Source organism: Drosophila sechellia, chromosome 2R (assembly GCF_004382195.2).
Source record: "Drosophila sechellia strain sech25 chromosome 2R, ASM438219v1, whole genome shotgun sequence".
Classification (NCBI taxonomy): Eukaryota; Metazoa; Arthropoda; class Insecta; order Diptera; family Drosophilidae; genus Drosophila; species Drosophila sechellia.
The window spans coordinates 5,061,150-5,084,847 of NC_045950.1; the positions used below are offsets into that span (position 1 = coordinate 5,061,150).

A 23,698-nucleotide genomic window follows, 5' to 3' on the forward strand; every position below is an offset into this window, starting at 1 on the left:
TTGTATGGCTTTTTTGGGTTATTTTGCGTTATTTTTGGGGCTTAACTTATAACTTTTCTTATCAACTAAGTGAAGAGTTCGGCTGTGATTCATTTTTTAAATGCTTAAATGTCATTTTTCCCAACCAAATATAGCTTAATATTTAATAAGAGAAGTCCTTGAACCATTCTAAAATTGCAATGGAAATATATCATCATCTGAATTTTTCATAACATTCGCCGAATTCCGAAGAATACCAAATTCAGCTAGCAGCAGAATTCGACTGCTCTCGAATTCAGAGTCCCAAGAGGAGAAATCCGCAGACAAAGTACGTTACCCCTTCGAATGACTTGCACAAGTACGGGTATGATTACGAGTACGAGTATGTGCCTTGTGTTTGGACCACCCACTCAATTGAATTCAACCCTTTGTGGGGCTCACCTTTTTCTAGGGGCTGCAATTAATTTAAGTAATAAATACAAATGAATTTGTCACCAGGGGCAGACACACACACAGGAACGCATATGTACAAACAGTGGCACACATTCCTGATGTTTCCTGCTCATTGCACCTACGGAATTCCACTAGTGAAATTTAAATGCGGGTCCCTGCCGTTCAGTACGTAGATCCAACCTGTACCGCTCGTCTCTGTCTCTGTCGCTGCCAACATTTATTGTCAGCAATTTGCAAAACAACAGCAGCAACTGAAACGCCACGAGGAGCTACAGCATTACGGAGCTGAGCTGAATTTAGCGCAGTTTATTGCTCCAAGGAGCCCAAGTGGGCGGAAAACCAGCAGTGGAGGTGGAGGTGGTAGTGGGAGCTATGGGGGCTATGTGGGTAGTGGTGGGCTGTGTCTCCACTGCAGGCAAACGATGCGAAATGAATTCCTTTTTGTTTTAGTCCTCGTTTTCGACTGTTGCATTGTCGGCTAGCAATCACTTTGAATGTTCTGCTGCCTTTGCTGTGTAATTGTAATCACTCAAGGAATTGCGCTACATTTGATGACAGCGATTTTTATTTGGCTCGCCTCGCCAGGTCCTTCCAAGGAATTTTTCCCAGACATCACATCAAGAGACTCCATGGCTACCACTCGCCACTAAGTATAGCACACATTCCGGGGCCCAAGGCCCACGCACACTAGCGCGCTCGCACACACCCACACTCGCACACCCACACACACTCGCACACACGCGCACTCCCTAATGACGTTTGTTTAGTTAATTACGCGCCATGAGCTGTGACAATGGCGATGTGTGTGCTCAAAGCCTTCGGATGACAAGGAAAGCCAAGAAAAGCATTCCGACTTGAAGATACCTAGCAGATAGTTTGCGGGGCTTTACAGGATGCCCGCGGTAGATACAAAGTCTTGAAATTCTAAACATTAAATATAATATTTAAGATAATATCTGTTGCATTTATGTCTAGTTCAGCCACCTTAAGTTCCCGCATACCTTTAGCATATACCAAATACCGTGTATAAAATAAAATGAAATAAAATAAAAGAAGGAAGGACCAAGGATAGCTGGGATGCTAGGAGCAGGGGAGGAGTTGGATTCTCGTAAGTGCCTGCAAGTTGTTGTTGGAGCGGCAAAAGGTCGGTCGTCACATAACATGTTTTTCATAATTGTGGATACTTGTGTGAGTCCTGCCCTGCCCTCCACACCTCCCAACACCCACCAGCCCGTCCCAGCCTTTGTTTTGTGATGAAACCTTCCTCTTGGCATTCTCAGATGACATGTGCCTGGGCGCCCAGTCCGAGGTATTTGGGCATCCCAAGCGGAGGTGTGTGTGTGTGGGTGGGGGCCACGTGCGACATTATTGCTGCAATTAGCCAGAGGAAAATGCGGACAAATGCCTAATAATTCAATTAAGTTCGAATTACATTGATTTGATTTATTCCGTTCGGAGACTATCTGCCATTTATTTGCCTGGCATTGAAGTGCAAGGATTCAGCAATAACTATTTTTTAACTATTTGGTAGAAGGACTACACACTTGCCATTCGCACGGTCTGTCGCACTGTAATCTCCACTTGCAAGATATGATTTAATTAAAACTTTCTCCAGATAGTCTATTAAAAATTAATAGCACTCACCTTTGTCCTGCTCAAATTAAATTTTCAAACTCCGTTACAAAGTTTCTCAGGCAATTTGGGTGTAACACTGGCCGTGCTTATGTTAAAGTTCCAAAAATTACTCCGCACATATACATATATATATAACCTGCCATACAGAGGAATATATAGTGCATTCACTATATACATATATATGGGTAAAATAAACGTGAGGGCGCAATTAGATTATAAGTTTGGCAAAGCAAAGAACTTTTGCACACAAAAGTCCACGTGCAAATTTATGGAAATTCCCCAAAAATTTTCGCATGCCATTAATTTGGAGTACAAAAAGTGGAGCAAAAAAGAATGTTCCCAAAAGCACATATGCCGCAAGGCAACTGCAAGCTCCATGTCCATGTCGGCGTCCGATTCCGAATCCGAGTCCGCATCCAAAAGCTAAAACTTTATGCCGGGCGGCGGACAATGGCAAACGGCCATTGGGATGGCAAGGAAAATGGAGAGCAAAGAGCTGTACTTGCAGCCGCCACCTTGGAGCGTTTATAAATTCCGGACTTGAATGCAGCACGAATTTAAGTTGGATTTCCTTCCTGGCCAATAGACGCACTTCATTGATTCTCAAATGTCCGCGCATTTTTCAAAATCACACCCACCCACCCCCTTAGCCACCCTTGTAATTGAAGTGCAAATGAGGAAAGTTTTCATCTGCCGGCATTCCCGGGAAATATCGCCCGACATTTGTTATGTGAGGCGGCTGACCTTAAAGTCAGCCCTGAGCTCCTTGGGTCGCACTCCTCGTGTGACCGGGCTCCTGATGGCTCAACTTACATCACAGCCAGCCATCCGGCCAGCTCCCTTGGCCCAAACGAAAAAAATGGCCAATTCTTGGCTTAGCCTTGGATTGAGATTGGGCTGCACTGGATGCTTGGCTGGTGGGATGTGGGAAGAAGGAAGTGGGAGGTGTAAAAGGGCTGGAAAGTATTCCGGCGCATAAAACTTTTATGAGGCGTACTATTAGTGGGTTAGCCGGGGTGTCGTTGCCCGGAGGGAGCTGGGAGCTGGATCCAGAGCGGAGTGGTCCAGTGCTCTTGGCAAATTGCACTTTGTGTACTCGCTTGCCAGGAATCCGGCAACTGGAGCTCAAGCTCTGCCGCCGCCAGTGCCGTTATTGCAGCCATTGTTGCATAAATTATTTGATGCCAGCCAACGGAGCACTCAAAGAAGCGCGCTGCACCACACCCACCCGAAATGCACACACATTCCGCCCACTGCCATGTGGGGGCGCGGCTTATGCATAAAATTTAATCAACATTTAACCTTAACCAAGCAGGTTAGTGGGCCGAAATTTCACCTGATGGGGTCGGAAAAGTAAACAAAAACACGCCAACTGAGCTAGAACTTGTTAGGGGGAGCTTGCAATCTATATTTTGTCATATCAACATTTTTTGTACATTTTACCGAAAGTAGAAAGGGTTACATATATATATATATAAATTCTTGATCAGATACACTTGCAGAGACGGCATGGCCATGTCCGTATGTCCGTTTGTCCGTACCGTCCGTATGAAGAACGATATCTCGAAAGTTGTAAGAGCTACAGCGTAGGAACTTTGAAATCAAATCTAATCATCTTAGAAATCAATGAGCAATTAATCTGACTGAATCTGAAAACAGTCACATTTATCATCGCATACCTCTCTCGCACTTTCTTTAGATGCGAAACGGATACATTATATGTTGCCTAGCTGCGCTTGTCCGACTGCCTTCCACCGGACGGACGCTCCTCCCTTTTCCCCCCTGACAAGGTTCCACCTGCTCGCTTGTCAATAATCAAATACAATATGCATACCAATCAACAATGCACATACCCCACGTTCCAATCCACACGCATACACTGACATATGAACGTATAGATACATATATATGTAGATATATGTTTAGCTATATCTGCGAAGGATGGCGGGCCACGCTTTGGCATAAATCGAGTTGCATTTGCCAGGAGTTGGCGGAAGAAAAAATCATAAAATGTGCATATATTTTGCATTTTAACTATGCAGCACACGCAGTGCCACGCCCCTCCAGGTGCGTCCCCCGTAAAAGCCCTGCCACGGTGTGCCAAATATTATGAATTTTCAATGCACGTACAGCCCCCTCAAGTCCCCGAGAGTCCAGGGACAATCTGTATAGCCAGCGGTGCCACGGCGACACCAATTTCGGCACACAAAGCCTTTAGTCAAGGTTGCAGCAGGATACGGGATGGGGGATACGGGCTGGTGGAGACTGGTAGATGCGGGATGATCCACGGTTGCCATTGGCATTTCCTCGGGCGGAATGGGTTTCGCCTGGCATAACAAGCAATGCATCTGCAGCCTTGGCAAAATACATCGAAAAATTGTTAAGTTTGAAGTCTGTCTCTGGAATATTCTTTATCACACAGTTAATTAAAAGTAAGAACTGTATTTAACAGCACACTAATATTATATTGCACATAATATATCAAGGATTATTATTCCAATTATTATTAATCCCGTTCGTAACCCACAAACGTCTGTGGAAATGTAAGTCCTGAAGGAAAATTAGCTTAATCAATCAAATATTAAAAGTGCACTCGAAACAAGCTTCAATGATATTCGTAAACATGATATGGATGTTAAAGCCATCTCACCTCTGGGTGTGTTTGTTAATAAACCGGAAAATCATCGGCTTTTACGGTAGAATGCCATCGGTGAAAGGACGAGCATTATGCGAGTGAAAGGAAATACCTGGGCCCCTGATTTCGAAATTACTTTCCTGTATTTGATTTGTTGCGTAATAATATTCGCAGCTTGCGGCGATGCTAAACTAAGCTTAATCAAAGGGTTGGGGGCGCCGCCACTGCGGTGTTGATTTCATTTGTGCCGCAACAAAAGCAATTACCTCTGCGCCGAGTGATGTCGCAGACATGACACCTCCTCTCCTCGCCGCTCCTCGCCTCTCCGGTGCCCGCAATCTAAGCCACCATCTGAGCCCCATCCCCTTGGAGCCATGGGACTTATTGTACGACATTAAGCATTCATTTTGCATGCTACAACTTCTGGAGCAGTTCGCGGAGCAGCCGGCAACATATGTTGCATGTCAAATGCAGGACGCCCTGAGCCAACTCCTTCGGAGTGTAGGAAGGATCCTACTCCTGTTGTTTTTGCCGCTTAGTGCGATGCAATGGCAATGGCAGCCAAACTCCTTCAGGTGGCATTAAAATAATGCACACGTGCACTTAACTTTATCCTCGTTCCTCGTTGTTTGTTTCGCTGCTCGCTCCTACTTTCCCTGCCCCAGCCCGCTTGCCACTGCATCTTGCATTTGCTGCACTCATGCACCAGCCAGCGTGCACCGCTCACCCACTCGGCACCACCCGGCGTCACTCAGCCATTGTTTCGCCGGTGGCTCGTGTATATTTCAACAGTTTGCCAAGGCATGCCGGCTCAGGCTTGCCAGGCTGCTGCCAATCCCGCTCCACCAGCCATCTACATACATACGTCCTCTTGAGCGCAAATATTGAAACTCATATTTGAGCACATTAACGAGGGACCTGCCTACACGGAGAAAAAGCTTAGACCAAGATGTCTTTCATTTCAGCCACCTTAGGCATACCAATTCATGACAGACATGGTTACATATCCAATAATCAATCATTACAACATAAGGTCGAATTACATCCTGCTCATATTTAACATAAAATTGGGGTATACTATTGAATAATTTGAAATCACATAGTATTAAGTTACCATGCTGACCATATTCTTTGAGTGCACCAGTAGATGGGCCGTTTCAAGTGGGTGGTTAACAAGGACGGAATGCTGCATTCTTGGCGCATTCCTTCCCAGCCCCCAGCCCCCCAGCTACCTAGCAATTCCAACTGCTGTTTCTGTTTCTGCATCGGCGGCCATTCAACCTGGGCCTTCATCAACAATGTCGTCTGTCGTCGCATACACACAATGCATTAGGCAGTGCCACGCCCACAAAACGTCCCGTAATGCCATTGTGCTCCATAATGAGCAAAGCTTCCCTGGCAGCCATTAGCTTTTGTTTCGACCTGCAACCACCATACACCGCCCACCACCCACAATCCGCGAACTTCCTTTGTGGCCCAACCCCCTAATCGTTCCCACTGCTCCTCTTTTCCAGCTCCGCCAGCCTCGATCGAGATCAAAGGTTACAGCCACAATTCCAAGGTGGAGGTGCGCGAGAACCAGGACCTGCAGCTCAAGTGCATCGTGGCCAATGCTAAGCCGGCGGCTCAAATCGTCTGGTATCGCGGCAACGTGGAGTACAAACCAGGTTAGTAGCCACTAAGTCATTACACTTAATGCCCAACCATGTGCCATCAAGCGTGCCAAGATGCTTGCCATCACGCACCTGTCACAAAGGACATCTAGGGAGGGATATGCAAGGAAGCTTAAGCTTAATAATGAAATTTCATTTAAGCTGTCTAAATAAATGGATACGTGGATGAGCCACATAGCTGTGCTTAAAGAAACTTCTAGTATAAAGTAAACTATTGATTCATTTTTAGGAATAAAATAAGTCAATGTAATAAAAGGCAAGAATAATATTTCATAAGCAAATTTAATCACTAATTTCACATGCCGCGTGGGAAGACTGTCTCCAGATATCCGAGCTATATTAGACTGCCTAAAACAACATGGGTTGCTCGAACATAACAATATACATTTTCTCTTCAAAGGCATTATGCAGAATACAAAAAGTGTAAATGGGTTTTGGTCAGGCCCTTTTTAGCCGGGATAAGTGCGGATGCGGATTCGGATGCGGGTGTGGAAGTGGGTGTGGATGAGGATGAGGATGAGCCCGGCCCGTGAAGGTGGCGGTGGTGCAGATGGAGATGGGCAAAGTAACGCCAGTCAACCGTTTGGCCATCGCACATGTGATATGATGGAGCGGGGATGCGCAGGATGTGGGGAAAAGGAGGGCTGGCACAGGGAAATGGACGTCGACTTTCGGCCTGATGACGGTGCTTAAATAATAATTTTATACTCCAACAAAGCGCCGAATGTCGATGTTCGGCCCTTATCTGCTCTGCGGTTCGCTATCCTGTCCTGTCCTGTCCAGAATGCCGAGTCCTTCGTCCTTCGTTCTGGACCCCTTGTTTGTGCCTTGTCATTCAGCCGCTGCTGGGCAGTCGGCAAATTGGAAAAGAGCGCTGCTGGAAAATATGGAAAAATGCAAATGTCAATGGGTAAATGGTAAATGGGCTAGGCGGACGAAGCAGGAGAGAGGGGTGTGTGGGTGGTGGCGCTTAGCCGCCTTCACGACTTTTAATTTTCATAATGATTATGGCCCCTACAACGGTACATGTGGGTGGAGCCAGTTGCCCCTTTTTCCGGGTGGCGGATTTTCCGCTCCTTTCCCGCCATTTGGCCAGTAACGAAATCATTTTAGCACAACTGGCGCGTTAAAAATGCTTAAAATGTGAAACGCACGGCGACGATGATGATGGAAATTTTTCGGGTAAACATATAAAAAACAAAGCGGCAAAAAAATATAACGGCCAGCCAGCGAAGAGCGAAGAGGGAAGAAAATTCGCAAAACGGCGTTAAAATGTAGGAAAATCCGCAAGGAAATGTGGACAGCGGAAGGAAGCTGCATGATGAATTATGTTTATGACGCAATATGTTGCGGCAGGACTCCGGCCGGACCCCAAGCCGTACTATTCCATGGCTTTCGGTGTTTCGGGGTTTACGAGAATGGCCAGTTCCGCCCGGGTCTTGTATCATTTGCAGGCTGTCAGGGCCGCGTGTGTGTGTGTGTGAGAGTATCTGTGGTGGGGATGCGTAAATGGCGGTTAATGTGGGCAGACGGCCATCTTGGTGATTACCCCGCAGCGAAATGGTGGTGTGGGTGGTGCTGCTGCCCCACAACGATAGTTGGATGAATGGGTGGGGCAGGGACGCAGGAGCCGTTTTTTAGGCCTCACTTTGCCGCGCAGATGAGGCTCGTTCAAAATTTATAACTGAAAATGATGTCACAAAATACTCTGCTGGTGTGGGATTGATGGGAGTTGCGAAATACTTAAGACTCGAGGCAGTAAACTAAGCACTTTTCAGCGAACTGCAGTAGATATACAGTTCTGCGATAGTAAATACATCAATAAAAACTTAAACATCGGGTAGCTTAAAATAACTAAAAACCTATACCCCAGTTTCTAGTAATTGGATTTTTAATAATTACTACTTCGAAATATACCCATTCAATTGCAATTTTTAGTAACGAATATATTTGGCTTACTTGCAGAGAAACGCGAGGATACCGTGGAGGAGTCGACGTCCAAGCGGTTCACGACCACGTCGAGCCTGAAACTGAAGCCAGGTCCAGATGACGACTACACGGAGTACACGTGCCAGGCGCGGCACAAGGCCCTCTCGCCGGACATGCCCATGCGGGCCACCGTCCAACTGTCCGTGTTGTGTGAGTAGCTTCTCAGCCTTTCCATCGCCATCTGTTTGGTTGGGTTGGGGCGGATTTGTACTGCGCCTGGTCATGGTGGGGTGGATGCGCCCGGAAACGACCCCGAGATGCCGGGAATCGGAGGGTTCGTGTGGGTGACCTCATTAGCCGGCTCAATTTGCTATACAATTGAACGTGCGTGCTGGGGTGTGAGTGGAGTCTCCAAGGAGGAGCAGCCTGCTTTATTCGATGCACTGGAAAACTCATATTTTATAGCAGCCCCCCATTAGTATACCAATTTAAGTTGAGCCACATTGAAACATACAAGTCAGTCAGTCATATTTAAACGTACTGATCTCTTTAGTTTAGAATATCTAGTTCAGTTTGCTCAGTGCACTCGAGTGAATTTCAATTAAATGCCATTTAAATCAGCTCCATAACTCAAACTTTTATGCCATTTTCCCGCACTTGCCGACTTAAATGCCTATTATTTTCGTCCAGTGCAGGCAATGAATTTTTTGCCCCAGCTTCCAGCGGCCTCTCCCGATGCGGATGCCATTTGCCATCACGGCCGCTAATTGCGCGATTCGGGCGCGTATTAATTAGTTTTTAAATTCTAATGTGCCGCGCAGCTGCCACTGGATGCCACTGGATGCCAATGTGGATGCGAATTGCGATGCTGCACGGCAGCGGCGGCCATTACGAATGCCAAAAGTCCTCTTATTGATTGTTGCCGTTGGCAGTGGTGGCCGTGGTGGCACTGGTGGCACACTGGGGGTGCCGGTGGTTGGCTCCAGGCACCTGCAATAGCCGGAGGCCGTAGCTATGGATGCCACGATGACGATGGCTCCACCTGCACACGCACATTCGAATTAATTATGTTTGTTATTTATGCATAGGCAGCTGGCAAATGGTGGCCCCAACGCCGCAGTTTGTTGGCCATTTCCCGAGCTCGTCGCGATGTAATTGGTACAAAAAAGCGAAAAAAATTGAAAATGGCGAAAAATCGAGCCGTGCTATCTGCGAATTCAGGCCGGGAATGGAGGGGGTGCTCAAACGGGATGTATCCCCTTTCATTTCCCTACTGCGGGGTCTTAATTATGGCGCTATTATTGCTCTCCCACTGCCCCATCTCCCCCTACCCCACACTCCTACCATATTTCAAGTGATTTTAATTTAATTTTTCGATGCATGCCTGCGGGGCAGAGTGTGTGTGCCTGGCAGCTTTTGTGCCCCACCTGATTGCTGCTGTTGATTCAATACGGTTGACCGCTTGTCAAATTGTGATAAGGAAAATATATTACAGCCGGTTAAGAGCTGATGTTTTTCGAAAGTTTTCCAGCGGAATGGCGATTCTAGTTGCTACCAACTGTATTCGATCTGCCGATAATATCCCAAATGTATTCAACACGTAATGTCGCTGCTTTTTCCACTGCTTTGCGGTATTTTACACTATTATTAATCGCCCAGTGCGACGCCCACAACAAGTGAAATTACCAACGCCCCGAATCGGAGGCCAAAAAAGGCAAAATCGGGAAATAATGCATATGACCGCATAAACGATTTGCATGCAAACACTTCAATTAAAAACGCCACCAATTTCACATGTATTTATACACATATGCGCTCGCCGCACTTTACTTTAGTGTAAATTGAATTTATTTGCGGACAGCAGTTGCAATTAAATATGCGAACTGTAAACACAGCAAACTGCCGGCATTTAGTGTTGTTGTTCTTTTCAAACCGTACTCCCATCTAATCCCACAGATCCCCCAGGACCGCCCTACATCGAGGGATACTCGGCGGGCGAAACTCTGCGCCGCGGCCAGACGGTGGAGCTCATGTGCCGGAGTCGCGGCGGCAATCCGCCTGCCCAGCTCATCTGGTACAAGAACGGCTCCCAGATACGCATGGCCTATAGGTGAGCTACATAATATCTAATCATTGCAACATAGCATATATGATATAGGGTACAGGCTGGAACTAGACGTTAATACAATAATATAATCATATGACAACTAACCTCTTTCAGAACCTCTGGCCGATTGTCCGAGAACATCTATACCTTCACCGCCGAGGCGGGCGATAACAAGGCTCGATTCCGCTGCGAGGCGAGCAACGTGATGTCCCAGAATCCACTGAAGGCGGAGGTGGAGCTTTCCGTGCTGTGTAAGTCGAGTTCCCAAGGATCTGCTTCCAATTTGCGCCGCCTAATTGTGCGTTCCTCATATTTATATATGCAGCCCAGGCTGAGTAGCGTATCAGATTTAATGGGTGTCTAGATTACAGGCCAGGATGCGGGCTAGGGAAGCGGAGGGAAGAGGAACCCAGCGATGTGGGGATTGGATTGTGTCAACAGCCTGGCTTGCTAGCGACATCTTCCAAATTCCACAGAGCCAGCAGCCCTACTTGGCAGACGATTCACTCACAGTGGCTGCTGGATTGGAGCCCGGGGATGGAGTCCTGGAAACTCGCTCGCTGGCTGTTGCTTTCTTTTGCAATTAAGCCTAAGTTTGCACTTTGAAAGCCTCTCCAGTCTCCGTCCCACTTGGCTTTGTCAAATCAAGCAATGCAAATTCTTTTCAAGTGCCAAATAGCGCAGAGCTCCTCCTCTTCAGTCCCTCGACCTCTGAGCCTCTGAATCTCTGAACCTAGCCGTCGCAGCTTGTTAGACTTACAACAATTGCAATCAGGCGCACAAAGCCGACGGGCGGAACGGCGCGGTGCCAAAGTCGTTAGCGCGACACTCGGACGGACGGATGGACGGACGGTCGGAGGAGACCAGCAAACATTTGCATGCCACATGCACATGCCAACCCGCCTCTTAGGCTCATGTGTGTTGTCTTACATGCAAATGGATGAGGCGGCCGCTCAACGCGGCGTATGCGCGATATTTAAATTTCAAGTGCTCGGCAGTCCGCTGAAATTGGCATCTTTTACCTGAAGTCGGCTTTAAGCGCTGTGAGGGTTACTCCGCCCTCAGTTAGGCAGAAACTCGTTTAGCTGGCAGCTTCCAGTTAAGCGCCATACAGGTCAGGCCTGCCCACTCGGCCCCATCTTGCCCCAATAAGTATGCCACATTGAGTGGCCAGCACAAACGAATACACGAGCAGTCGCACACTAACACTGCACTGAGAGAAAACATTGTGTCGTCGTTTAGAAGAATTGGCATATGGGCTTTCAAAACCTGGTATATTTCAAGTTTATTAGTATTATTTTCCGAAACTCGCCTGTTACATCGATCCAACCTTTGTGGTGGATCTTTTTCGTCCTGTGCACCGCATAGATAGCAGATGTGGCCTCAGCTGTCGGCCCGGGCTCTTAGCACACGCATTATTTATGTATAACGAATGTGGAACAACAAAACTGAAGACGTAGCAGGAATACATTCAGCATCAGCATTCTTTTGCCCCTCACGAGTGTGTGTGCCAGGGTGTGTGCCCGGAATGAAGATGTATGGCTAAGACGGACCGACGAAAGATGCAAGAAGTTAAGAATTCATAATGTTTATTTATATGCGAAACATATCGAGTCGAAAGTTTCGTATTCCCCGCGCGCCATTGCCATGGCCAAGTCCCGGCCCTATATGAAGCCAAAGACAACGCTGCGTATGCGTAATGTATGCACTTATCCATCAAGGCAGCGGCAGTGGCAGCTGCAGCTGCTCCTGCTTCAGCTCCCTGCTTCGACGGCATTAGGTAATAGCTCCGCAGCCGGACGGACTGTCAGTCACTCAGTCATCATTTGCATTGGGGCGGCATCAGGAGCCAACATTCCTCCCCAAGGCTATTAGGGAGGCGGGAAACGGGAAACCAGGGGGTTCTTTGCTATCTGGAGGACAGGAGATACTCGTGTGTGCCTGCTCCGAGCATGCCGCAAGTGAGCCTCGCCGCAAACCTATTACATATTAATGCCTCCTTCATTATGCTACTCCCGGTAACTGAAATCAACCCGAAACCTTCTGCCTCCCCAGTTGCACCCACCCACGTCACCGTAATGGGACCCACCGAGGCGCTCGTCGGCGATATTGTGCCGCTGACATGCACCACCGCGCCATCGAATCCGCCCGCCGAGATCAAATGGATGGTGGGTGGGCGGCAGGTGCGCAATGCCACCTCAAAGACGATTGTCAGTCCCGAGGGTAAGTGCTGTTGCCGGTATGACATAATCCCCTGCCTAATCCATTTCCATCTCTGCCTGTCATCGCAGGCGGCTGGACGACCACCTCGAACATCACCGCCGTCGTGGAGCCCAACAAGCGCTCCCTGGTCGTCATCTGTCACGGACTGAACATGCAGCTGACCGAGAACGTCGTGTCCACCCACACGATCAATGTGCTGTGTAAGTATGCCCGAATCCAGTGATTTTCCAGCAGAAAATATGCCTCAAATTCGCCAAGCAGGGGAAATTTTTCTGAGTAAAAGCAGGAATGGAAAATTCCACATCCCATATCAACCCCACACTTCGTTTTCCCTTCAGTTTTAATTGAATAACGTTTCGGTTAACAATTCCAAGTGGAAAATTCTCGATTTAGCTGCTAGTTTTATTTCTTGATAACCGCTTTTCCGCCCAAATTCAATGGCCGATTTTCCGATCTGTGTGACCGCTTCGCAGCGCGAGCTGGCTCAACTCACGGAGCAGGAGCGCTTGACCGCCCAGCTGAAGGTAAAGGAGCGCAAGAAGGCGGCCAAGGCCAAGCCGAAGAAGGTCCTGGGTGGCCTGCTAATGGTGAATCATATGAAGATGTGGCACCAGCACCGTGAGCGGATCAAGGGGGCGATCAGCACGGTGGACGCCGAAGCGCCCAACTTTCAGGCGGCCCGCATCACCGGAGTGAACAACCTCCGAGACGAGGCGCAGACATTCATGAAGCGCACCAAGGCCAACATCCAGCTGCTAGTGGAGATTTCGCGGACGATGCGCACCCACGGAGCCATCAATCCGTTTCGATACGATACGGTGCACGCCGTCTCTGGCATTCCCATGGCCCTGCTTACCCTGGAGAAACTGGAGCGCGACAATCGCGACTTCGGTCGCCGCATTCTGGAGGTAAACAGCGAGGTGGACTCCGGTCTGTCGGACAAGCGGATGCGGGAGGGCAGAAGCTCGGCGCCCGTCGCTCCACTGGAGTTGCCGCCCCAGGCGATGGCCAAGTATGAGGCCTTCAACATCCCGCTGCCCAAATCGGATGCCGACCTACGCCGCCTCTTTCGACCGCGTGTCTACTTTGACCTCTATCTCAAGGATGCCCGACCACTGGGCAGGTTTGTGGTCCAGCTGTACACAGAGGCTGCTCCGCTGGTGGTGCTGCAGCTGATCAAGTCCTGCATGTGCAATCAGCACTCCAAGTTTATGGTCAAACGACTGTTCCCCAATCTCTGGCTGGAAACCGATTTGATGCTGTCGTCGGACTCGCTGCTCCACCAGCCATTGGAGTACGACGCCAAAGTTATTGACCACGGGGCCTCCAGCTACGTATTATCCTTCAGCAAGGCTTACGTCACGGGATTCACCCACCACCTGTCCTTCGCCATCTCGTTCAAGCCGCTTACCGTGGTCAATGGATCCCGCGTGGGATTCGGGCGGATTGTGAAGGGCAGCAAGATATGCGAGTGCATTCAGAGTTACGGCACTAAGAACGGAAAGCTCAGCCGGGGTCTGCTTTTTACCAGCTGCGGATTGCTGTAGCCTGCAGGTGGTTCCTGTAAATTGTTCATGTGTGCAGGAAATATTTTTGAGTCGTGTAAATCGTAGTCAGTACTTTTTAAAATCAACCCCTTCACATAGATGGGGCATGCAGTCGGTATTAATGTGATGAAATTAATTGATTGTGGGTTGGAAATATTTCAAGAATATTGGTAAATCCTCATTTAACTGCAGAGTGATAAAAGTTGTATGTCTGTTTAAAAAAAGTCTCTGTTCGATATCGCCTTTAAAGCTGATTTTATTCTGTACGCATGGAAAGATATTCATGTTTATGCCAACTTTCCTATGCCCACACACATCTCTGGTGACCCCCGTGAAAGTCCAACTGGATGTACGCATCCCGGACTTTGACAGCATCCCCTTTTGCTGCCGCAGAGTGACACTTCTCCGCCACGCGACAACTGCAAGTGTCTCAAACTCCATTATCCGATGTTCGATGTCACTCTTCATTTGACTCAATTATAAGCGAAGGCAGAAACACAAAAAACACGCAGGAAAAAATAGATGTCGGCGGAGGAGGTTACCGGGATGCTGGGATTGCGGATTTCTGGGGAAGATGAAAGGACTGACAGGCAAAGTCACTCGATAACAGGTTGAGTGGGGTTGGTTCGGTTTGGGGCAGTAGTTAAGCCGATGGCCGGGGCTTATTAATAATTGCGATTCTAGTTTCGGTTTATCCAACCAGACCTCATGGCTCCGCCTTCGCCCCACCGCCTCTCCGACCCTGCGGTGGATGTCCTTTGTGAGCGCTCTCCTGCAGCGCTAATTAATTTTTCTGACCAACATCACAGGGAAAAAGCAGCGGGGGAGGTGGCGGAAAGAGATTTACATTTATTACCCATACCATGAGCACTGAAAATGACTAACGGACCCCAAAGATAATGAGCGGTCCTCCCGAGCGTCCACGGCCACATCCACTCCCGGTCCACCGCCCAGCGCCCAATCAAGGACGAAGGACGATACGATGGTATGTGCATGGTCATGCCTTGAGGATGCGGACGCCCTGCGGATATTTTTACTTTATGCGCGGCAAATTAAATAATTTTAATTTTTATTGTTCGGCCGCTCTTGGCAGCTCTCACGAAGGACACAGCGGGGGGTCCTAGTCCTGGCGCTGCCCTCGAGTCCTTTGCTGTTATTGTTGTAGGCCATAATTTGCTGGCTCGTGGCTAAGTTTTTGGGCCCACAATTCGCTGTCCCATTTCCCCTGCTTGGCGCTCCTTTGTTTGTCTCTTTTTTTTTGGGAACGTTTTTCTTATCCCGCGCCGCGTTCTCCAACTGCCCCTACAGATCCGCCTGCGCCACCATTAATTTCTGGCTATATGGAGGGACAAATTATCCCAGCTGGCTCGGTGCAAAAACTGCTCTGCGTTTCATCAGGCGGCAATCCGCTGGCGACGCTAACATGGTACAAAAACGACAAAAGGGTGAGTGCACAAATTTCCTTTTTTCCCGCCCTTTGTTTGCATTTTCAGCAGAAAACTCAAACACACACTCGCACACACACACTTACATAAACAGTCACACACATGCATACACTGAACAAAGAGCGAGCGACAGGGAGAGAGAGCACTATCAACGGCAGGCAGCAAACATCCGCAAAACAATAATGGCGCTTTTGTTGACCATTTCCGCTTCCGCTTTATGGGCTTAAAGTGCTAATGAGCCACTGCAGCCATTGCAGCCGTGATCTGCGCTCCTGATGCCAGAGCGATTTCGGTTTTCACACCTTCCGCCCACCACCAATAATCGAGGAAGCACAACTATCGTTAGAACTTTGAACAAAAGGCGGTAAATACGGTGGAAAAATAAAAAAAGTCATCCACAACCGCAGCTCATCAGCCCACACACTTAAACGACGGAATGTAGGATGCTGGGTTGTGGGTGGCAGGTGCACCTGCAGTTTCAGGTGCGGCTTCCTGTTTTAGCGTTTCCCATTTGTTGCGGTGTCAGAGTTTTCATCTCTGCCCCTCGGGGGACTCATCTGTGTGCCGTGTTTGCTCTCCAGGTCGCTAGCTCGCTCGCTTGCTCGCTTGCTCGCCCAGATTAGACGACGTTTTATCAGCGAAATTAAAATGCATCCGCCAACTGCGCTCTGCGGAGATGCTTTCCAGCCAGAAAAAAAATATATAAGTACTCCATCCCGCTGCAGATAAACTCGGTCATACGGGCGGCGGACAAATCGGTGTCGGCCGAAATCACCATTCTAGCCAACGTGTCCGACAACCAGGCCCAGTACCGGTGCGAGGCCTCCAACAGCGCCACCGAGATCCCGCTCTTTCAGTCCACCACGCTCAGCGTCCACTGTGAGTATATATCAGATTAATAATGCTTTGACTTAAGAAAATAACTAATAGTAAATAAGAAATAATAAAAATAACTAAATAAATAGGGGCGCCTTATAAGACATCTACTAATCATTTAGATTTGTTATTACAGTTTACCATATTCTTAGCTTAGTCGAACCCAATAATAACTAACTCTGAAATAGAAAATTCACCATTGGCTTAAATATTTTTCTTTACATAAAGAATATTTTCTTTATCTTTTAAATGTAAGAAATTTGATAAAAAAAAATGTTTTTATTATTATAATTTCCAAGGTGTTTCCAAGTATTTCTGAAAAATAAATACAATAGTAGTAATAGATAATAGTTGCAACTTATAATGTAGCTGAATGGTCAAATAGTTTTGTTGAGTGCAGCAGCTGCGCTTTGAATTTGGGAAAGGGGGGCTTGTAGACTACCGCATCCTTTCTTATTACCCATTGGGGTGTGTGCTCGCTCTTCCAGTTGCCCCGGAGACGGTCAAAATACGCATTGAACCGAAAGAACTGCGACCTGGCATGGAGGCAACTATCATCTGTGACTCGAGCTCTAGCAATCCGCCGGCGAAGCTGTCCTGGTGGAAGGACGGCATACCCATCGAAGGTACGTACGGTATGCAAGGGCATGGCTGCTTGGCCTGCTTTCCTCTTTGGGCCTGGCCAAGCGATTTGGCAATTGGAAGCTTGCCCATCGCAATTCGCCATGGACTTGCCGGCGCCACCAGTGCACTTTGCTGGTGCGAGGCGTTTCCACGACAACATCCGGTTCGCTTGCCAGTCACTAAAATTACGCCCATTTCTTCTCCGCTCCCGTTCCTACCTCATCCCATTGCCCTGCCCCATCCGGATCCTGTGTCCCTGTCCGCCCACCGGAACTCCCGACATGCCCCAACCCACAGGCATTAATAACACGTCCAAGCCGGGTCTCTGGGGCGGCACGGTCTCGACGCTGGAGTTCAGGGTGAACGTCACACAGGAAATGAACGGCCAGGTCTACACCTGCCAGAGCGCCAACGAGGCTCTTCAGCGGAGCGCCCACGAGGCGGTCAGCCTGGATGTCCTGTGTAAGTACATCCCGCTTAATTGCTCAATTAGACGGGATCAGCAATCGCTGGCCGACTCTTTAAGCAATTGCACACAAGAGCGGCAATTGAACTTGTGTCCGATATCCCTAAGCCAATCCTGTTTCTTTGTATCCTTTGGCTGAACTTTCGAAATGAAAACCCGTTTGAACTACCATAATATGAGCCATTAAGATCAATTGTTTAATGGTTAAATGTTAAATTAATGAGATAAGGATTACCAAGAGATATCGGAATAGCCCGGTTAACCAAAGTTTGACTGGAATACATTTGGTATATCCTTAATCCCCAGATCGACCCAAGTTCGTGCCCCCGCCCTCGTCGACGGCGGTGGGCGTGGAGGGCGAATCGCTGCAGGTGTCGCTCCAAACTCGGGCCAATCCCACTCCAGTGACATACAAGTGGACCAAGGATGGAACAACAACTCCGCAGGACGGCGATCATCGCATCTTTGCGGATGGCGGCAGCCTGAACTTCACACGCCTACATCGGGATGATGCGGGAATCTACTCCTGCAGCGCCTCAAACTCACAGGGAGGAGCCACCCTCAACATCACTGTCGTGGTAGAATGTAAGTACTTACCTGTCTGTGATTCCCTTTATTAGGCTAATTTCGGCCATCGCCATGCAGACGGAACCACCATCAAGTCGGTGTCTGAGAACATCGTCGTCAATCCCGGCGAGGATGCAATGCTCTCCTGCACCGTGGAGGGCAAACCACTGACCGAGGAGCACGTAAAGTGGGAGCGAGTCGGCTACGACATGACCGTGAAAACATCGACGACCTTTGCGAACGGCACATCCTACCTCCACATCAAGGACGCGAAGCGGGAGGATGTGGGTAACTTCCGGTGCGTGGCCGACAATCGTGTGGACAATCCAACTAACCGCGATATCCTTCTGATTGTCAAGTGTAAGTGGTTCATTAAGTAAAAGAAAGTAGTCGTCTTACCTATCTATGATTCACTTCACTTATCCCAATCCACATCTTCTCGTCCCTAACTCCAGTTGCACCTGAAATCGCCAAGGCTCCCACGCTCCTGCGGGCGGCCAGTGGGACGGGGGAACGTGGTCGTCTGCCTTGCCGGGCACAGGGCTCGCCAAAGCCGCAGTTCATCTGGCGGCAGGACAAGAAGGACCTGCCCATCAACCGAACGTACAAATACGAGGTGGAGGAGCGCAAGATTGACTCGCTGACCTACGAGTCCACCCTCATCGTGGACAAAGTGGCGCCCGCGGACTACGGAGCTTATGAGTGCGTTGCCAGAAACGAATTGGGTGAAGCAGTGGAGACCGTGCGCCTGGAGATCACCTCGCAGCCTGACCCACCCCTCAGTCTGAATATCCTGAACGTCACCCACGACACAGTCACTGTGGCCTGGACTCCGGGATTCGATGGTGGCCTTAAGGCCTCCTACCGAGTCCGTTATAGGTGAGTCATATTCGGACATTCATAACATGCACGGGAAACAATTTTTAAAAGCTTCTGTAGAGCCATTCATTTAAGTTATAAGTGTTAACAATATGACAGAATTTTTTAGCAAAAAAATCATATTCATTAAATTAGCGCTACTCTTGAAGATTCAGAAGCGTCCGTTTTCCACATGCTCACCGTTTGCAATTATCAAGGGTCCTGGCAATAATGAAATTGCACTCTGCCTTCTCATTTGCAGGATGGCCGACCGTGAACAGTACAAATACATCGATGGCCTGCCCAACAGCCACAAGCTGACCATCGGCGGGCTGCGCATGAATACACTCTACCTGTTCTCGGTGATGTCCTGGAACGAGCTGGGCCAGAGCACCTACCTGCCGGATTTGGCGCGGGCGGAGACCAAAGGTAAGTCCGCCCCTCAGTGCGAGGCATTCAAATTAGCCGCGAGTGCCGCACTCGACCAGCAATGCTGACATTGATTTATGCGAGTCCACCATTTGGCTTTTATGGCCACTGCCCAACGGAGCAGGGGTTCGATCCTGCAGAAGAATCGGAACATCGGTAACTACCAGGTGTGGGTGGTAATGGTGGTGATGGTGGTGCCGGGCCAGTTGTCAGGCAGCTATTCGGCAGATTTGTGGAATTTATTAGGTAGCCAGTATGATAAGCAGCTATCAGCCTAATTAGAAGAACGCATGGACGCATGGAATGAGTCATCCGAAATAATTGATGAAGTAAAATTAACCCATACACTGGGGTTATTTTATTTCCGAAGAAATACAGGCCGTGCAGACACGGAATCCAAATAAATCAGAGAATTCAAATCATTTTGGCATACATGTTCCACAAACGAAATTAGTGATGAAAGTAATTAACCAGCAAGATGTTTACAAATAGATAGACAAACCAGGTGCAGCCATGGACACCTACAAAAACCATAGAACAGTAATCATAAAGGTGGGGATGATATGAAATACTAGCAGTTATTAGCTAAGGCGTCAATGTTTGCTAAAATTAAACACAACATAGTTTTCGTAGAGGTTGAAAAGGTTTACAGGGAAGCAGGGAACCCATTTCAACTGGGCCTGCACCACCATCAGCTGGGCTATTCAAATGGACGCGACTGTAGTTTATGAAGCGTAAGAAATGGCTTTCAGCCAGACGTTACCATGGGCTCATATGGAGCCAGCTCAATCCGATTTGTTGTCTCACTCAATGATCTCCTCCGACCCTTGCTGCTGTTAATTGGAATTGCATTACGACCATCACCAACGTCAACAAAACGGACGACGCAACCACCGCAAATGGCCACTATCCACTATTCGCGCATCGCATTCCGTCCGCCAGAAGCCCCGCCCCCCTCGCATCCCGCCTCGTCGCTAGGAGGCGGACCGCCGACCACCAGCCAGACGCCGCTGGGCGGCACATCGGGCATGCTCCTGGTGGGCGTGGGCGCCGGCATCGTCGTTGTCCTGCTCAACGTGTTTGTCATCGGCTGCTGCCTGCACAAACGGAACGAGAAGCGCCTCAAGCGAGGTGAGGGGATCCAGGAATCCGTTAATCCGGCGGTTGCTGCTGCTGCTGCCACACAGGGAGAAATGTCCAATAATCCATCTCTTTCTTGTATCTTAGTGAAAAAGGGTTATAGTTCTCAAGCTAGCATAATAGATATCATAGCGTTATAGAAAAGTCTGATTAATTTAAAACTATGATCCTAAGTAGTATGCCTTTTTATTTATTCTTGAAATATTTGTGTGCCTAGGAGAAATAGTTATCATCTGAGTGTGCTGCCATTATTGCCCCATCGACCAAGATGGGGTTAAATGGGAAGCTGTTGTCGGAGCTGCGGAACCGCGGAGCTCGAGTCCATGGACATTTGAATTCCTAATTCCCTCGGCTCGACTCGCAGTCGCCTCCGTTATTTTCTTTTAATTTGTGGGCGTTGTCAGCGCACGTGCCCGGTGGTCAGCAAATTGCGCAAGGGAATGGGATTGGGATCGGGATGGGAAATGGGTATGGGTTAGGGATGGGTATGGGTATGGCAATGGGATTGGACATCGCGATGGGATTCGCTGCGGAATGGCGATGGCGTCGCTAATTTCATTTGCCATCACATGTTCCGGCTCCGCTTCGCAGGCTCTACGTGATTTGCGTCACTCGCTGGTCGCTAGTCGGTCTCTTTATTTGATTTCGCTGCGTGTGCCCGCCATGCCAACCGAATTCGACCCCTGACCCCTGGCCGGCCCGACCCCAGACCGTCCTTTGTCCGGAGCCCATGGCCGAGTCCCCGATTCAGAGTCCGAATCCGAATCCGAGGCGGACGCAAGTGGAAATGGGGCAGCGCGTTCATTGCTATGCTCTGCGCCATTTTATATTTTTATTCCTCACGATATTATTCCTTTTTATTACAATTTTCATTTCATTTCGCATTTATTTATTGTTTTATTTTCGCAATCATTTTTTTTCGTTGTTTTTTTGCATGGTTCGTTTTGTCAAGGACTTGAACTGATGCCAGCCGAGTTAACCGAGGACTCCAGCAACACACCGAATCTGGTCATAATTGGCATCTCTCTGGCGGCATTCGGCTTCCTCCTGGTCAACGCGTCGCTGGTTGCCTGGTTCTTTGTGCATCAGCGCCGCAAGAAAGGTTATTATTATTATTTTTTAGTATTATTATTGTGACTATTATTTGGGCAGTATATGCACTGCACTGGTTTATTTGCTGTGGCTGCTAGTTGGGGTCCGTCTTTGATTGAGGTTACTTCTGAGCGGGGCTGGGGCGCACTCCGAAATCCACTCCGAGAGCCACTAGACAATTGCACTGCCATGTTGCAGCGGCAGCCGGCACCGCTTCCGTGACACCACCGGAAGCGGAAGCGAGCGCGTTGTGTGCTTCCGCTGCCCACTGAGGACGTTGCTTTCTCTTTATGAAGCTCACTAAACAATTTCCTGCATACGCAGGCTCCCAGGACCCATCCACTCCACCCGGATCACTTTCCCGCCTTGGCTTCTGGTAATTTCCGCCAGCAACCAATGCAACCAATGCCAAGCATGGCATGGCCAGGATGCAGCAGCCAAGGCAAGAAGTCTCCGGCTGGAGTATAATGATGACAGAAAATAATGATGCATCCTGGGCACCCGGCAGCCAAGAGCTGCTGTTTATTGAACAAGCGTCTCGGACAGCCAGCAAGACAAATGTGCATCGTTTTCTTAGCTGAATGCACAATCTCCCGGAAATCAGATTGCTTTCTCAGTTCATCGGCGGCGGACGGGGTTCAGAGGTCGGGGCGCACGTGTCGACAATTGCTGGACATGTTTGCCGAGGGCTGTTTATTAAAACGAAATTATTTTTCACCACTAGAGTGCAGTGGAGCCAACTTTAAAATGGAAACCCTGATGGCGCCATCAGTCCAATTGTTACCATTTTCCCGACCAGCTTTCCTTAGCCGAGCCACTCCATCCAACTGATTGGCAAATTCGAGACGTGGCCCGCACACACGGCGTATACGCAATGTGCCAGCACAGAATCGCTAATGCCGCCGCCAGTCGACTTGCACAGCACATTTGCCGGCTAACCAAATTATTTCCATTGAGCCGTAGTGCATGAGCCGGGCAGCAAGTGCGACTGGATCCCGAACTCAATACGGCGGCTAAAGAAGCACTAAAGCCACAATAAAGGTCTCGAAATATACGCGTATGAACGAGTCAGTTTCTGGTTGGGCAGGAAGGGAACAGACAGATATTTAAGCAATAGACACCATATCCTACTTATATGTTATATTTAATAATAGTTTCTGTTCCTAAGTAATTATATACGAACAGTTTTTACAACTGTATATTAACTTAATGCTCCTATTTTGTTTTAAAAACCAGGCTAAATGTCATTCCTTTGGCCAGAGTGTTGCAGTTTTGCTTATTTGCTGCTGTAATGTGTGCTCTGCCATGCAGTTTTCGTAAACATTTGAGTTATGACTTGATTATCATCTCGGGCTCTGTCAGTGGAAAACTTTTGATTCATTAGGCGAGTGAAAAAGAGGGCGACACGCCCCGAAACTAAACTAAACTGACTTAATCGGGCAACGAAATGTGGGCCAGCTATTTTTTGACATTTTCAAACGGGAAGCACGAAAAGCATGAACTACAGCCGCAGGACATAAATAAGAAATTTCCCTAAGAATCCCAGGCCGGGCCAGACTCCATTATTTCTGTCCTTCGTTTCGCTGGCAGTGCGGCACAGTTGAACAAATGGCGAGTGCCGGGATACGAATGCAATCCCTCTCCACACAAAAGAAAATTCATATTTCAGTCTTGCTGCAAACAAACACAGCAGCCAAACCGAAAACGAATGCGAATGCGAGCAGCTGAGGAGTTGAGGAAAACCCTCCTGGAAGAAACAACATTTTTATGACAATGTACGGCAAGGGGAGCAGCCGCATCCTCATCCCCATCCCCATCCCCATCCCCCATCTTCATCCCCATCCCCTTATCCCTGTCAAAAGCCGATAACTGACAATGCCCAAAAGGATTTTTACTTTTCCCGTTTCAGTGTTCACAATTTTTCCATCCATTTCGCTTCTTTTTTCTCTGTGAAGTTGTCAGAGAAACTGGTGCGTTGGCCAGCCGGCGGAGCTGGGAGCTTGGGAATGGTATTGGGTAT

The 23,698-nt window shown here is 48.5% G+C and overlaps 2 protein-coding genes across 5 annotated transcripts in view; both read left to right on the forward strand.

Annotated features, from left to right (window-relative positions):
* Nucleotides 1-23,698, forward strand: part of LOC6608236 (nephrin) — a 57,230-nt gene that overhangs the window by 14,651 nt on the left and 18,881 nt on the right. Inside the window, exons 3-18 of one of the 4 annotated variants that reach the window (XM_032715249.1) lie at nt 6,217-6,369; nt 8,341-8,514; nt 10,261-10,414; nt 10,526-10,662; nt 12,467-12,634; nt 12,703-12,834; nt 15,490-15,626; nt 16,352-16,505; nt 16,991-17,128; nt 17,424-17,588; nt 17,899-18,177; nt 18,238-18,519; nt 18,615-19,038; nt 19,280-19,446; nt 20,389-20,577; nt 21,539-21,688. In XM_032715249.1, the coding sequence (XP_032571140.1) occupies nt 6,217-6,369; nt 8,341-8,514; nt 10,261-10,414; nt 10,526-10,662; nt 12,467-12,634; nt 12,703-12,834; nt 15,490-15,626; nt 16,352-16,505; nt 16,991-17,128; nt 17,424-17,588; nt 17,899-18,177; nt 18,238-18,519; nt 18,615-19,038; nt 19,280-19,446; nt 20,389-20,577; nt 21,539-21,688 (3,003 nt within the window). Of the gene's footprint in view, nt 1-6,216; nt 6,370-8,340; nt 8,515-10,260; nt 10,415-10,525; nt 10,663-12,466; nt 12,635-12,702; nt 12,835-15,489; nt 15,627-16,351; nt 16,506-16,990; nt 17,129-17,423; nt 17,589-17,898; nt 18,178-18,237; nt 18,520-18,614; nt 19,039-19,279; nt 19,447-20,388; nt 20,578-21,538; nt 21,689-22,402; nt 22,862-23,698 lie in introns of those variants that run through there. The other 3 variants (XM_032715248.1, XM_032715246.1, XM_032715247.1) reach the window with 3 other exon arrangements.
* On the forward strand, nt 12,937-14,383 carry LOC116800419. Its single transcript, XM_032715250.1, has one exon. It carries the CDS (start codon nt 13,072-13,074, stop codon nt 14,179-14,181), a length of 1,110 nt encoding a protein of 369 aa, XP_032571141.1. The 5' UTR covers nt 12,937-13,071; the 3' UTR covers nt 14,182-14,383.